This window comes from Hippocampus zosterae, chromosome 12 (assembly GCF_025434085.1).
Source record: "Hippocampus zosterae strain Florida chromosome 12, ASM2543408v3, whole genome shotgun sequence".
Lineage (NCBI taxonomy): Eukaryota > Metazoa > Chordata > Actinopteri > Syngnathiformes > Syngnathidae > Hippocampus > Hippocampus zosterae.
In genome coordinates, this window is record NC_067462.1 from 8393443 (window position 1) to 8409680 (window position 16238).

Consider the following 16238-nt stretch of genomic DNA (forward strand, 5'->3'; position numbering starts at 1 on the left):
TTTTTAAAGTGCTCTATAAATTTGAGTTGAGTACCATCCTTCAATGAAAATATGAATGATCTGGCAAAACAGATTTTTTTTAATGGGATTCTAATTTACTGGTAAGGCATTTCAGAACAGCACAATCATTGAACAAAACAAAAATAAATAAAATAATGACACGGCATCAGCATCATCACCATTTCACAAATAGTGAGGATCAAGCGGTACGGAAGATGAATGAATGAATGTTCATGTATGTAAACGTATGAGGACCACTACAGTACGTATACTATACTACACTCTTGTGTGTATTACACTTTGTAACCCTGAACTGACCTCCATAAATAATTCTCTACCACCATAGGCATGATTGTACCAAGTACATTTTGGGTAACATCCATTCATAATCATCAATTCGGGTTGTGTGTGAGTTCGACAACGTACACCCTTCACAGGGGTTACCAACTCTGTCCCTCGAGGACCTGAGTTGGTGACCGACAAACGACCATTCACACTCACGTTCACATCGGTGGATAATTTCGTGTCTTCAATGAATCTTAACATGTTTTGGCGATGTGAGAGGAAGTTCACATAAGGTGGACAAAATACAAACTTCACACCTTTTCTCTGTTGAGTTCAAGTGTAAAGAGATAAATCAGCTAAATAAACATATTTCTCTTTGCTCTCCTGTGCATCTGTATCAAACTCTATAATGCAATTCAATTACTTTTTAGAAACTAGGAAAACTTGCAGCTAATGAAATGGTAAATCCCTCTACACCTCAACATATATTTGCATATATTGTATTTTATTTGTGAGTTGGAATAATGACATTTACTGGATACTAAAGATACATCTGCCCGATATTGATAAAAGATGTGTAGTGGTGTGTATAAGTGGACACGTACAAAACTCCACACTATCTGTGTCCAAATCTATTGGCCGCATCCTTCAAAGGCCGAATTTGAGGACATGATGACTTAACTTCTCCTTGCACCTCAACTGCACGCTGCTCTCCACATTCACGGCCTCGAATGTGGCCTTTGTTTCCATGGAGATGGCCCCTGAGGGAAGGCTGTTTTCCATCGCACTTTCATAGCCCACATTGCTCTACTCTTCTTCAAGATTGTCCAAATTCACTGTCCAAATTCACCACGGTTGATGCAGCTCATGAAGAGAAACCTTCGAATGACTCAGTCGCGAACATACCTCGAAGGATGTAGCCTGCAAATTGGGACGCAGCACCGGAAATATTTTTTTCATAGAGCGATTTACAATTGGGCCTATTCAGTCAAACGTATCTTTCATTCAAAGATTATCGTCAATTTAAGACCCACACAAATCAATACAATTATGAAAAAATGTTGAAGTTTATTTTAGCACAGTCCTTGAAAGATACTCACCCTACCTCTTATTTTGAAAGCCATTCCAGACTGAAATGCAGAGCGATGTATATTTTTGGTAAAGGTGTTTCCCTTTCAAAATAAAGGTAATTTTTCTTATGTTGCATCGTTTGAACATTTGAGCACATTTCTCTGTGACAAATCGTGAGAACCATGCGATACAAATGCTTTATGAGTGAATAGCGACGCTCCTTGTCAATATGAAATTGTTTTTTTTCCATTCGAAAGTGTTTCAACCTGGTTGTAATATACTATAATATTCGTGAAAGGATTACATTTAGCTCTGTGACAAATCGTGAGAACCATGCGATACAAATGCTTTATGAGTGAATAGCGACGCTCCTTGTCAATATGAAATTGTTTTTTTTCCATTCGAAAGTGTTTCAACCTGGTTGTAATATACTATAATATTCGTGAAAGGATTACATTTAGCTCCCGATATAGCGTTGTTTCTCGTATAACGCCAATCACCGTTAGCTGAAACTGCACTTCTTTTATTGTGAAGGGGTGGGACGGAAAGCGTGGTGTTGCTTGTAAGAGCACAGGCTAGCCAAGATGGCGGAGTACTTGGCGTCGATTTTTGGGACAGAGAAAGACAAGTAAGCAATTTTATCAATAATTTGTCGTTTAGTAAAAGCGATTCTGTATGTTTTACGCCCATAGGTGCTCCCATGCTCTTGTGAGCATGCTGTGGTACAGCTTTTGAAGAGCTACATTATTGGCGGCTAACGCTAAGTAGCGTTAGCTAGCTGGCGAGCTAGAAAATGCCGCGCTGCTTCCATTTCTTGGCCTGCAACGTCAACCTGCCGAATAGTTCTGGAATACTCCTACAAGTTACCGTTGCTTATTAAAATTACAATAGTTTAATGGGTTGAGTCACTGGGAGTGGTGTTTTTATGGATTAGGCGCATAAATGGTTGCATTCAAGTCAAGTCTTTGTTTGAATGAAAACGACGGGTAGCATGCTATGTAGCATCTCGACCACCTTATCACAGTACAGTAGCACATTAGACACATGTAAACCCTGATACGGATTTAAATTGGATTCGAATCTTACCATTGTTATTTAGCTTCAGCATTAAAATACATTGGCCTTCTTGCCGGTGCTCACTTTCATGAGCAGTATTCAGGTTTTACATTCTCAATAGATTCTAGTTTTATGTAATTAATTATTGTTATAATTATTTTTACACTTTTGTTTTGAAGTTCTTTTGCAACATAATTATTGTGTAAAATCATTAACAAATTCAGTGTCTTTACATGTGAAACATTTTACGACAAGGTTAGGTGCTGTTTTCTTGGCAACAGGGAGTTGTACAAAATATTAACATCAGGAGTGTTTAATAATTGAGGCACACATGATTTGAGGTAAACTAATTTAATTTAACATAAATGCACTTGAATCAAAGGTTGGTCGTCTTTTTTCTCCTCATTTTAGTTCCCATAATATTTAGAGGGGGGGAAAATAATTTGTTTAGAAAATAAGACCACTGCTTGATCAGGGCTGCCAAAAATGAAGAAGGGCAGTGTAACATAATGCAACATCTTTACAAGTGTCCACATTTTCAAATGATGACTTCAACATTCCTCGGAGTTTTGAGACACCCTGCTCTATTCTTTACAAGTCTTTACCTCACCTGGACTTTGGACTCTCTCTTGTGCTTCCCTCTCCAGAGTAAATTGCTCCTTTTATTTTAAAATTGGTGCCTGTCGACATGGTGACCGCTGTTCCAGATTACACAATAAACCCACTTTCAGCCAGGTAAATGAAGCTTTTTGTATCCTACATGTTAAATATCGCATCAGATACTACCTATATAATATTAATGAGGTAAGATGCATTTTCACTGAGGACTGATGTGATTTGAGATGTTTATTATCTTTGTAGTTGCAGTGTTCTAGACAAGCAATTTGGCTTCGCGTAAGGGACGAAATTTTGCGATTCTCTCTGTATGAAAACTCTCCAACCAAAATAATAGACATATTGTTTTAAAATTAGTGGAAAAAATATTTCATTGAGTGATTCTATTGGTTCTCATGAGATTGTACCGGTGTTCCTAATGTCCACCGAGTATATAACTGCTCTGTCTGAGGGTACAGAATTGAAGTTGTCGGGCCGCCTCCATTTCAACTCATTAGAAATCCTGAATTTTGTGCACATTGGCTTTCAGACCATCGCCCTTCTGAATATTTACCGCAACCCTCAGAACAGCGCCCAGTCTGCTGATGGCCTCACCTGTAAGCATCTTAATACGTCGTTGGAATAAATGCACTGATATCACAAGTACTGGCGTGTGCCTCATTGTCGTTCTCCGTTGTGTCCACCAGGTGCCATCAGTGACATGGAAATGCAGGAGCACTATGATGAGTTTTTTGAGGTAAGCTTTCTTGTACATTGATGCTTTCCAAAGCATCAGTTTCTTTCAGGACACGGATAAGATGACGCCTGATTGTTACCCCGGTGCACTCTTAGGAGGTCTTCACAGAAATGGAGGAGAAGTATGGCGAGGTGGAGGAAATGAATGTGTGCGACAACCTGGGAGACCACCTTGTGGGGAACGTATATGTTAAGGTGGGTGTCCGGTGTCTCTCTTTTCTATTTACTCATTATTATTATTATTATTATTATTATTATTATTATTAAATATTGTGATTGTTCCCTTGTAGTTCCGTTGTGAGGAGGATGCCGAGAAAGCAGTGATTGACCTGAACAATCGCTGGTTCAACGGGCAGCCCATCCATGCTGAGCTTTCTCCTGTCACAGACTTCAGGGAAGCTTGCTGTCGCCAGTATGAAATGGGGTGAGTGTGTGTTTGTGTGAGTTTGTGTGTGTATGCGCCCCTGAGGCTTTGCTGATCGCCCTCATGATCCTCAAATTCAGCTGGGATTTGTACGATGAAAGAGACTCGGGGAATGGCTGCTGGGTAACCTTCAAACACTTACATTTTTAAACGCACAAGCTGACAAACTCAAGTACAAAGTCATCTTCGGTTTATGATGGACTTACGTCTTTGGAATCATTGTGACAAAAAACACCCACGGTGTTTTAATCCCTGGACTGAAATTTAAACTCTGAAAATGTTGTGCAACTTTAAATTCTTTTGAGTTTATTTTTGTCCCATTCATTATTTTGGACAGAATTTTCAAGTACACCTCAAACTTTCTCAAAAAAAATGATTCTTGAGCCTTTTCAGTCAGCATCAGGGTTTTAATAGTTTTGATTTGTAGTTAGTTTTTTATTTTGTTTTAATTTTTGGTTTTCAAATTCAATTAGTATATTTCGTTTGTCTTCATTCCTTAGAACTGTCATCAGCGCACTAGTTTTCCTAAATTAAGAAATAAAATGTATTTCTTGATCCTCTCGTGGCAACACATTACCTTGAACCGACTAGTAGAATAAATACTAAGTTTTGAAATCAATGAATAATTGTTTTACCAACTGTGATTTAAATCTCAATCAAAATAAGTTTTGTTATTTTTTTGGGAGGGGGGGATCAGTAATCCTCCAGCAGCGATAATCTCGTCGATGCATTTCAAGTGTCTGAAATGACTCTCCTCCTGACAGCTTGTATGCTTTCTGTGCTCCAATTGTTCCTTCTTCCACAGGGAATGCACTCGAGGTGGCTTCTGCAATTTCATGCATCTGAAGCCCATCTCTCGTGAGCTGAGGAGAGAGTTGTATGGACGTCGCCGGAAGGGAGGGTACGTTTACACAGCTGCTTGTCTAGTAAACCATGAGAGTGTTACAAATGTCCCAAAATCATATAGCACGTTTTTGTGATTGTGCACATGCAAGCTGCGCGGTGTTGATGCTTTGCTGATTTTGTTTTGTGTTGCTGTAGTCCAAATTCATTTGCATTTAGAAGTGATTGTTAATTTGCTCTTCCTCCTCCGTGTAGCCGTCACAGGTCCCGGTCACGCTCCAGAGACCGGCGATCCCGTTCAAGGGACCGGGACAGAGGAGGCCGAGGGGGCGGCCGCGACCATGATAGACGCCGCTCCAGGGATAGAGAGCGCTCGGGACGTTTCTGAACCACAAGCCACGACAACTTGCTTCCTTGTACCATTCTCACCAATTGTTGTTTTTGCTTCTCTCTGTTTTTCTTCTTTTTTTAATTTTTTTTTTTTAAGTTTGTACCCTCCCGCTTATATTGTAGGAAGAATTGAGTGGTGCCAGATGTTGGAGCTGTGACGGCTGTAAGTAACTTGTTATGTTCTGAAATGACATTCACCCCATTAAAATTTTTATGTAATGATGTGTGATGTCAGTAATTTGTCTATGTAACATTTTAGGCCTTATCTGGTGTCAGCTTTAATATGATATTAACACTCTCATATTGAATTTATGACATGTATCCAATTATACTTTTGAACACTCACTGTTGGAGACCCATTTGAGCAGGGTGCTATCAAGTGCGGTGAGAAGGGTGTTCTAACGAGCTATGCTGGTTTAGGGACTCGAACAAAGGGCTTTTTGGTGATGCTGATGTTCTTATCGACTCATCCATAGAGTTTAAATTACTGAACAACACAATTTCATATACCGGTACCTGATGTACTGTACTGTTGATCTGAACTGCATCAAAACTCACAAAGCTGCACCCCCACAAAGCAAAATTGGGATCAGGAATGAAAATCAGGGAGTTGGTAAACATGCAAGGCAATGACATCGTGTTTGTGTATTTTATGGATACTTGTATAAAAACAAAACCTTGTGATAAAGAAAAAAATATGTACCAAGGTTTTCTCTGTATGATACTCGGTGACACACGAGTGGTAGAAAATGTGGAATGAAAGATGAGAATGAATTTCTTATTCCCTTTTCCTACCTTGACATCCTGTTTAGAAAGTACCGGTAACTCGTAAATTGCTGGTAAGTGACACATACCGAGTCACATTTTAAAATTGCCCGACAGGGTCAGCTCACTGCTCCTCGAATTACGTCAGCATTTTCCCTTCCTCTGGTTGGTCAGAACAAGCTCTATAATTGTGATGATCAGCACTTCCATTGAGTGATGTCTTTTGTTTGCACCTTTTTATATGCTTTTGTCGTGTTAAGACAGAGTAATTCCGACCGTTTCCACCTGTCGCTGTAACAAGTGACCCAGCCTATGGACACAAATGTGTGCTTTCACACAGTGGCACGGCATCCCGCAATCCGATAATTACATGTGCTGAAATACATATCAAACTGTGACAAGTAAATGTGATAATGATTTGAGTTTCATTTTCCACCCTTCCTCCCTCATTTACTCTCCGTCTTTGTTTTGACGCCCTCAAAAAAAAGGAGAAGATAACACACGTGCCATCATTCGATGTCCACAAACCCATGTGTGTGTGTGTGTGGTGATGAATAGCATATGTGAATTCAGACATGACGCATGTCCACTTCCCTCCCGGCCTTTCACGCACTCCTGTGCCTGCTGCGAATAATTGCAGAAACTGGCAGTTCAGTTGTCGCCTTGGAGCCAAGAGTCTCGTGAGGGCTGAAAAGGAAAAAGTACTTTTCAGAGCATGTGATGCATGTGTAGGGCCTGGTCAAATGTCCTCAAAACCATGCCGGCTCGAACAGTGTGTTTTAAGTTGAGCTGCTCAAATTCCTTTTCCTCCAATATTTACAATGGAGCTTGTGCAAGGTTTGGCTGTGTTTAGCTGCTCGCATTATTCCTTTTAAAATTAGACGAAAGAGGACAAAACAATTATCCTAGGTTCTGCCCTTGGCTAGGGTACAGTGCCGGATTCTGGTGGTTAAAATAAATCCTTTTAAACTCAAGAGAAAAAAAAACTTAATTTGGGTTGATATGCTGCATCAAGGCGGCCCGGTAGTCCAGTGGTTAGCACGTCGGCTTCACAGTGCAGAGGTACGGGGTTCGATTCCAGCTCCGGCCTCCCTGTGTGGAGTTTGCATATTCTCCCCAGGCCTGCGTGGGTTTTCTCCGGGTGCTCCGGTTTCCTCCCACATTCCAAAAACATGCGTGGCAGGCTGATTGAACACTCTAAATTGTCCCTAGGTGTGAGTGTGAGTGCGAATGGTTGTTCGTTTCTGTGTGCCCTGCGATTGGCTGGCAACCGATTCAGCTGCCTACTGCCCGAAGACAGCTGGGATAGGCTCCAGCACCCAGCGCGACCCTACTGAGGATCAAGCGGCTCGGAAGATGAATGAATGCTCCATCAACGCGCCAGTGTATGCTCCACTCCCATATAATTGAATGAGAAGTGATTATGGCTTTATAAATGTTTACGATGGATGTAAAGCACTATACAAGTGCACTGTGGTGACCATTTAAATATTTAGATAAAATTGCATTTCTTCATTTGTCTGATTATGACGTGTTTATTCGGAAAGGCTCAAGAAGCGACTCGAGCGTCATTCGCTGATGTTAGTACGGATGACAAATGGAGAATTTGGGTGCGAGTGAATGCACTTGCTAAATTGATAAATAACTTGTTTATTATGGTGGAGTTTTTAACCAATCATATTTCAGATAGCTTGTGCTGCCAGGTAAACTAAACTTGCTCGGGGCCTTCAGATTAAACAGCAGGCCCCTGTGAGCTGTAAATAAACGGGCACAGTCAGCTTGCAACAGCCAATTAGATCACGAGTCTGCGCACTAGGGCCAACTCGAAGGTCACGTCGACACTGGACATGCGCGTTCGGTGATTGGATTAGCGCCTGCTAGAGGGAGCTGTTGCTGCATTTTGACCTAAAATGGCCGAAGGAGAAGACGTTGATCTGGTTGCAAGGACTATTTTCCACACAATTTTCAAGACGGACCTTCCACTGGATTTACCAATTTAAGTTGTTTTACCAAGGCAGCAAGGAAACATCAGAGCACGGCTGGGCACTTACAAGCTACGGTGCTTTTAAAAACGTTTGGGGACACTCGCTAGATCTGCAACTCAGTGAACAGGCAGTACATTGGTGAGTAAATGAATTTTATCTTACATTTCTTCGTTATTTTATTTCGTTAGTATTAATGGTCACGAAATAAAATGACAAAGATACAAAAATGTATCAAAAAAATCAGCTCACCTGTAATTTATAATGGCGCATTGTAGTCAAGATGGCGCCCGAGTCGGTAGCCGTCAGCAAGTGCTCTCATGAGCCTTGCTTTTTTTTGTTGTGTTGTGTTATTTTTGTTATTTTGACTTCAAAATGGCACCGCGAGAGTGGATGCCTTTCCAGCAGCTCCTATATTTTGTTGTTCTACTTCTTCCTTTCATTACTTTGCTGCTGTGAATTTCTCCATTGCGAGACTAATCAAGGTTTTCTTATCTTATCTTAGTCAGCTTCGTGCACTAAAATTCGTTCAATCTCAGCTGCTCAACATTTTCCGTTATTTGCTGTTGTATAGGATATTCTCAAAATGCAAATTATCTGTTAATTTTATTTTCAAAGAATAATTTGTTTTGTTATTTTGTGGTTGGTGCGACATCGCACAATTTATTGGACACTTGTTTATGATCACACAGCGTAATTTGGGTGGCATTTTATTTAGTCTTTTTAAATCATCTTTTTATTTTTGACAATATCTGTAAATTTAGTACCCTGCTCTAAATTGTGAATGTATACTTGATGGTTGTAAAATGCTCTTGAAATTAAGTGCTGCCTGACGAGCCGTTATTGTGTTAATGTATGTGACGTCACTGGAGGCCTAAGGTTGAAATGCACGGCCCGCCACTGCAGCAATTACTATAAGAAGCTGCAAGGTTATGAATCTACGTTATATATTCTGTGTTAATTGCTTTCCTTGACTTCCTCTGAATTCCTCAAATCATTGTCATCAGGAGTTGTGACGTAGTGTTGCTTTCAGTGCTACTATGTAAATGGGTTGACTGTGTTTCTAATAGGACCAAGGACATAGGGATACGTGATCCATTCACACCGCACACATTCGCACTTGGGTGTGAGTGACACGTCCACGCGAGTGACACAAACGTCACCTTGGCATTCACACGGCACTCAGCTCCGAGCAGGAAGTTCGTCAGCGCTCTGTTGCCGGTGCTTATGTCACCCAGGCCTCTTGTCCCACTGTCCTATCACGGCCCCCCACCAACCACACACGCCCACAGCCCTCAGGCCATCGTTATCCAAATCATTAACGGTGAGGGAGGGTGGGTGATGAGTAGGAGGGGCGTCATGCAGTCGTGGCACCTGCAGTCACGACCCCGCGTCTGGGAGCTTGCGTCACACGGAGGCGGCTCTGATAGCGGCTTGATTGTCACGTCCATTAGTGGAGGGGGTCGTTCAATAGAAGGTGAAAATAGCTCCACTCTCTTTCTCTCATTTTGTCTGGCTGGCTGGAAATAACAAGACAAAGACTGTGTTCGAAATCACTTTAAAGCGCCCTATATAATGAGCATGCCAACTCCCATTGCAGCACTAGTACACATAGCGTTATATTTTATTGGACCGAGGCGGGGCAATTGAGAAAACTGTAAACAAATTAAATGATCATTTTCGTCCCATCGCATACCAAGAGATGATGCTCAGCGCGACAGTTGGCATTGATTGTTTTGTTGTGTTTATCGAAATGGTATGTTAGCTATGTACAAAAGCGTTGTCAATAGAGCCCTTGTTCTTTCACTAACATTCAATATCAAGACACCCTGTGCCAAATTCAGCGGCTCCTCTCTCTCCTGTGGTTGAGAGGAAAGAAATTTCATCTGTGCAGTACATTGCACATTTGACAATAAAGTTGAACTCGAACCTTAATCCCTCGAACCTGAGCTGAAAAAGATCCAGTTTGTCTTTTGTCTTTCTTTTCTGACCAACAAATTTTCACTCATGGAAAATGAGAGCTTCCATTTCGATCAAGTGCAGATGAACCGTCCTGTGCGTTGGACATTTTTAACTTTAAAAACCACATTAGCCTCAAACCTTGCCAGCTTGACTTCGTTGCTCATCCCAGATAAGGAATTCTTCATGAAGGAGGGCTACATAGAGGAGTCAGGTAAGGGGAAGCCCCCCATCACATCACATTTCTGTGACAAACAAATCAAGTGTCCCTGTCACAGCCTCTCTCAGGGCCTGTAGCACAGCAGATTGAGACAACAGATAATGTGCTTTTTAAAAAAAATAACGTGTATAGATCAAAGGCAGCGAAACACAGCCCGCAGGAGAATCATATTGAATTACAGATGTAGATAAAAGCAAAAAAAAAAAACTAATAAAAAGGACACGTGCAAGACAATGTGATTGTTGTGTTAGTGTGAATTCTGTCTTCATGCGTTACTAATTTCCTTCAGGGGAGTGCCAGCCATCTGAATATAACCTGTGTTTATTGTTCCTTACTTTTCTCACATTTCTTGACCTCCTAACAGATGCCTTGCAGCTTGCAAATGGGATTTTTCAGAAAAAGAATGTGGGATGGGGTGGGAGGCTGACAAACATTCCCGGCTGTGTGAAAACCAACATTTGGGGTCCATACAGTCCCCTCCCAAAAGATTTGGAATGGAAAGGTAAACTTCTTTGCTTTTGTTGTATTCTGAAGACATTTGGGTTTCCCGATCGAATATGAAGATGAGACAAAAATTCAGAAGTCCCGTTTTTATTTCATGGGATTTACATCAAGATGACAGAGCAACTTTTGTTTGCAGCCAACCGGTTTTCAATTGAGCAAAAGTATTGGAACACACATTATTAAATTAGCTTGAAGTGAATCACATTTCACATTTGGTGGCATACTTGCAATTACTGCATCACACAGGCAACCCGTTGACTGAACCAGACTGTTGCATTCTTCGTTTGAAATGCTTTTCCGGGCCTTTACAGCAGCCTCTTTCAGTTCGTGTTAGTTTCTGCGGGTTTCTCCTTTTAGTCTCCTCTTCAGATGGTAAAAATACATGCTGAATTGGGTTAAGGTCCTTTGTTGTGTTGGCAGTGGGTTTTTCGATCATTGTCGTGTTGCAGAGCTCCAGTCTACCTTTAAGGACCCATTTCAATTTTATAAGGTCAAATATGATAAAAAAAATGATGTGTTTATCGTGCTTTGTAGAGCCGGTCCTCAAAGTTATTTTATTTGTAAACATAGAAATGATTTCCATTCCCTGTGCTAGGCGCCTGAAGGTGTCTCTCAGGGGAACTTTTAGGCTTTCCTGTTGATGAAAGCTAAAGTTCAGCAGCCAGTGCGGTTTAGTAAATACTTGATGAGATGCTAGTGCAGCATGATGCTGTGTGGGAGAAACAAATCCAAAGAAGAAATTAACCTGTGTCAAGTCTGCCATTCAAATTTCTCTTTCTCTTTGCAGCCTTCCTCTTTTCTCTCTCCTCTGCAATTTTTGCCGGTTATTGACGTCTGCAGAGTGGTTCCCCTCCACCCCCCGCCACTTCGTTGGTGACCTTGCACAGCTCCAGCTTACGCAACATTTGCAGAGCTGTGATGACCGAGGAGTCCACTGCGACTCAGCACGTACAGCACACAAACGACCTCAATTCTAAATTCATGAAACATTTATGATAAAATAAGTTTTCATGTTCAAAAATTGATGTGAAAGTTTTTAAACATGTCCTGTTCAACTGCTTCATTGCTTTGGGTGGTGGATTGGTACGCTTTTTTTATGCCGCAACAGTTTTGCTGTGTAACAGTACATTTTGAGATCCACTTTGTATTGAGTATGAATATTTCGTGGAAATGCAGACAGACAGAATGAGGTCTGAGAGGGGACAGACAGAGGAAAAAGAGTCACTGAAGGAAAAATTGAGCAAAAGAAACAATAGCGGCAGTGGACTGGGAAAGCGGCGCCGCACTCTGTGAACAAGGGACGTTTTTTGCAGCAAATAGGACAGGGGGGCACAGGACAGGAAATAAGAGTGGAGCGTATAAACAATTGAGGATAGGACAGAAAAGGAGCGTTTAGAGCATGAAAAGCATATGATGACAAAAGAGGACAGGACAGAGGATCGGACAGAAAAATGACTGAAAGTACAGGACAAAACAGGACAGGACGCGGCAGAGAATGATAGGATGGGATAGGACAGGAAATAACAGTGGAGGGTATATGCAATTGAGGATAGGACAGAATAGGACCGGTCAGAGCATGACAAGATAATCCATGACATAACCGGACAGGAGAGAGGATCGGACAGAAAAATGACTGAAAGTATTGGACAAAACAGAACAAGACATGGCAGAGAACGACAGGAAAGAATTGACCGGTTGCTCATGCGCGAATAGAATTTCAGAAAAAAAAAATTCCACCTGTTGGTGAACCTTACCCTTAATTTGTAATTGCTACTGAAAATCTAACAAACTATTAGTGTACAATACAAAACATCTTTATTTGTGCAGCGCTTTCACAACAGCTGCAGCTGTAACAAAGAGCTTTACGGAACATATAAAAACAGGAAGACAAGATTTCTTCCATGATCTCTGAGAAATTTTGTAAAAATTGACCACTGTTATTTTTGTAAGCTTGCCCCCCCCCCTCCCCACTTCCCCTCCCCCTTGCAGTTCCAAAATCAGATCTACGCCCCCGGGGGCTGGGCAGAACTTAAAAGGGCATAAGACAATACTAGGACAACAGAATAAAGAATGAAAGTGACCCCACAGCAAGCGATTGCATCGCAAAAGTGTGTTTCTAGGAAAACGTGCTTGTTAATCAACACTGGCATACAGAAGTTATCTGGAGATCCAGCATCGGCGCAATGAGGACAGAGCATAAATTCGGAGCAATTGTGGAGTTTTATGACTGTCACATAAATGTCTCTCCTTCCAAAGCCTTGCAGGGTCACATGTTTGTGTGTTGGGAGAATTGTTATGGTGACTCAGGATTTTCCATCCTGAGAGCCCCTATCTTCCCCATTAGATTTTTTTTTCCACCTCCTACGTCAATGCATGCAGACAGCTGGGTCACCGGGTTTTCCTGCTCAAAGCCCCGTGAGAGCTGCGGCCATCCAGCCGAGCTCGCTGGCTCGTTTTTTTACAGGCTCATGATCACAGCCCGCATGATCATAGGGTTTGTCTGCAGTGTGTTTAAAACAAAGCAGACAAGTGATTAAAAAATGATTTTAATCTTTATACAGCAATGGAACCATGTTTGGTCACTTAAGCGAGCATTCAAGCAAATCAGTCGTTTGGCTTTAGGCAATGGTGCTTTGACTCCACCGGCTTGTTTGGTGAGCTATATTAGCAGTCCTGACCAATCAGTGATCTATATTAGAGGTGCAAGGTTTAATCGATTAACTACTAAATGAAAATTAAATGAGTGGATCATTATTTTTGTGAAGGGATTAATCAAGGCATTGTTAAACTTGAACTTGTAATTCTCTAATTTCTGTAGTACTCTATAAAAGCCGACTGACTATCTTTGCGGTTTTTCAAAATAAGACATTGGCAACCATTTGCGACATGTGCTTTGACATTGGTAAAACAATCAACAATTTTGCGAACTAAACTCATAACCGAATCATAATCATCATTCGCATATGTAGATTTTCTGCATTGCCAATGAGAAATCATGTCCTGTTTTTGAATAAAAGGATGGAAATGAAAACCTGTTTTTTAAAAAAATATCCAATTAATCAATAATATAATTCACAGATTATACTAAAAATAATTATTAGTTGCATATACAGTATAGATTCACATTGTCAAAGAGCGTACGGCATTTTCGTTTTCTTTAGCCATCGATGATCAAATTCTCCATAAAGGGCAGAAAGGCAAGGACATACCCTTAATTTGAAGTTTTTGTAATTTGTCATTTGAGTGCAAGCCCTTTAAATCAAAAACCTGTAAGAGAAAACAATTGTATTCCCATGTGAGGACTGACCAATAGCATAGATTGTGAAAATGTATGACATTGACCAAATTGTGACATTTTTGTGAGGTTTTGGCCCACAAAAAACTCCAAGCTGCAAGACTTTTAGAGTGTGCAAAGGGGAAATTAATAACTCAGGAGGGTGAAGCTTTAACACAACGAGCTAATTGGAAAAGTGACAAAATGAAAATAAACACAGGACAATATAGACTCCAATCTCTGGACGCAGACGGCTTAATTTACCTAGACAAATCCGAAAAGAGCCGCCATGATGGGCTGTTCCAGCTCAAACCGCTCATCTCGACTGCTGCCAATGCTCATTTTGTCCCCCCCGGGTCGTTGTGTCAGCATGACACATGACCCACTTAGGGGGGAACAAAACCAATTCAACACGGACATCCTGCACACTTGCGCGTATGACGTCAGGATGACCTTGTGCGATGCAATGCAGGTAAACAAAGCCACTGGGGGAGTTTCAGCTGGGCATGATTAAAATGTGTTTCAGGTATTAAGTATTTAGTCGATCCAAAGGACTTTGCATTCTCCCTCACTTTAGTATGAGACCCTTGCACAGACCTCTAACCTGCAGCCAGTATGACACTCGGTGCTCATCCGAATGCAACATTACGTCACAGTCTGGTTTCCAGCCAATGCGGGTCAACTGATTTTGTCAAGTGCTTGCACAAAGTAAAATCATCTGTTCATAAAATATATCGAATGCATCAAATTCGAACCCACGACCTCTGTACACAGAGGTTTTAAGAAAAAAAAACTGCATCAAAAATACATACATAATTACATTTTGACGTGTTGAATATGTTTTGAAATAAATAATAATGATGAATACATACAAGAAATAAGCATTTTGAAAAATATGAACATACAGATACAAAGATACAGACTACATTCGACTAAATACAATTAAAATAATGCTCAGGAAATGGCTGGCAACCAGTGCAGGGTGTACCCCGCCTACTGCCCCAAGACAGCTGGGAAAAGCTCCAGCACACTGAAATATCTCTTCATTTAGGTTCGTCACCATGAAAATGTGAGCATTTGAAGAATCTGTAGTATGTATTTGTGTGTATATGTAGATAGATAGATATAAACTATCCTGAATAAGATGAACCGTTTGAAGGCGGAATGGTTTGAAGCTTTTGACAAGCATTTTCTCCCAGTGCGAGCTGGCAGTAGTCGGCGGTGTGTTGAAAACGCAGCTGCCTGCCGGCGGTTTGAGTTACACGTCTGAAAGGTGAGGCGCTCAAACAAGAGCGCAGAAAGACAATCTGCAAAGGGAAGCTATATTGGCACGCAGCTGCTCGGCTGAGTGGGCACTAGCCATAATGGAAAGGAATGCCTGTCATGGAATGCTCATGGAGCTGCTGTGCAATATTAACAGAGGCTCGATGTGCGTCATCGCGCTCACAGATGACAGCCCCGATGTGTGTGTGTGTGTGTGTGTGTGTGTGTGTGTGTGTGTGTGTGTGTAGGCATGTGCTCTGCTGTCCTACATGTCTCATTAATGTGCCACAGTGAGCTGATGTATGCAGCGTGCTAATTACAAGTCGGTGAAGGCACTTCATCCCAAAGTGTGGGTTGACTACTTCGTGACAGATGGGAACGCAAAAAGCCCCCTGAAATGATTGATTTGTTTTTTCTGCAGCGAGCACCGTGCTTGACAGATAGGGCCGCTCTCCTGAACGACCAACAATTTCTTAAAGGGGAAGTCAAATCGCAACTGTTTTTCACAATGTTCCTTCCTCCATCCATCCATGTTCTTATCAGCCTTCTTCTCACGAGGGTCGAGAGCGAACTTCACTGTTTGTATTGACCACTCCATCGTGGATTGTGACTGACAGTAGTTTGGTTTACATTTCACAGTAATTTTTTGGCCCTTTGGGCTTTCCTTTTATTTGGTTGTTGCCACACATTCTTCCACTTGCTGTCAACTGAAAATGACATAACGACCAATCCCATGATCTTGCACGTGAGCAAGCAAGTCAAAGTCACAAGTGTTTCTCATTGTCTGTTAGCACTAAGGTAACGCAGGCTATGTTTTTGTTATCAATATGCAAAATGAAATTCTCTCTTTTT

General features: G+C 41.3%; 1 protein-coding gene across 1 annotated transcript; it reads left to right on the top strand.

Annotated features, from left to right (window-relative positions):
- Positions 1-1849: 1849 nt before the first annotated feature.
- u2af1 (U2 small nuclear RNA auxiliary factor 1) lies at positions 1850-5641 on the top strand. Its single transcript, XM_052082424.1, has 8 exons — positions 1850-1984; positions 3060-3147; positions 3557-3623; positions 3714-3763; positions 3859-3957; positions 4053-4186; positions 4992-5087; positions 5285-5641. The coding sequence occupies exons 1-8, from the start codon at positions 1941-1943 to the stop codon at positions 5415-5417; spliced, it is 711 nt and encodes a 236-aa protein (XP_051938384.1). The 5' UTR covers positions 1850-1940; the 3' UTR covers positions 5418-5641.
- The last annotated feature ends 10597 nt before the right edge of the window (positions 5642-16238 follow it).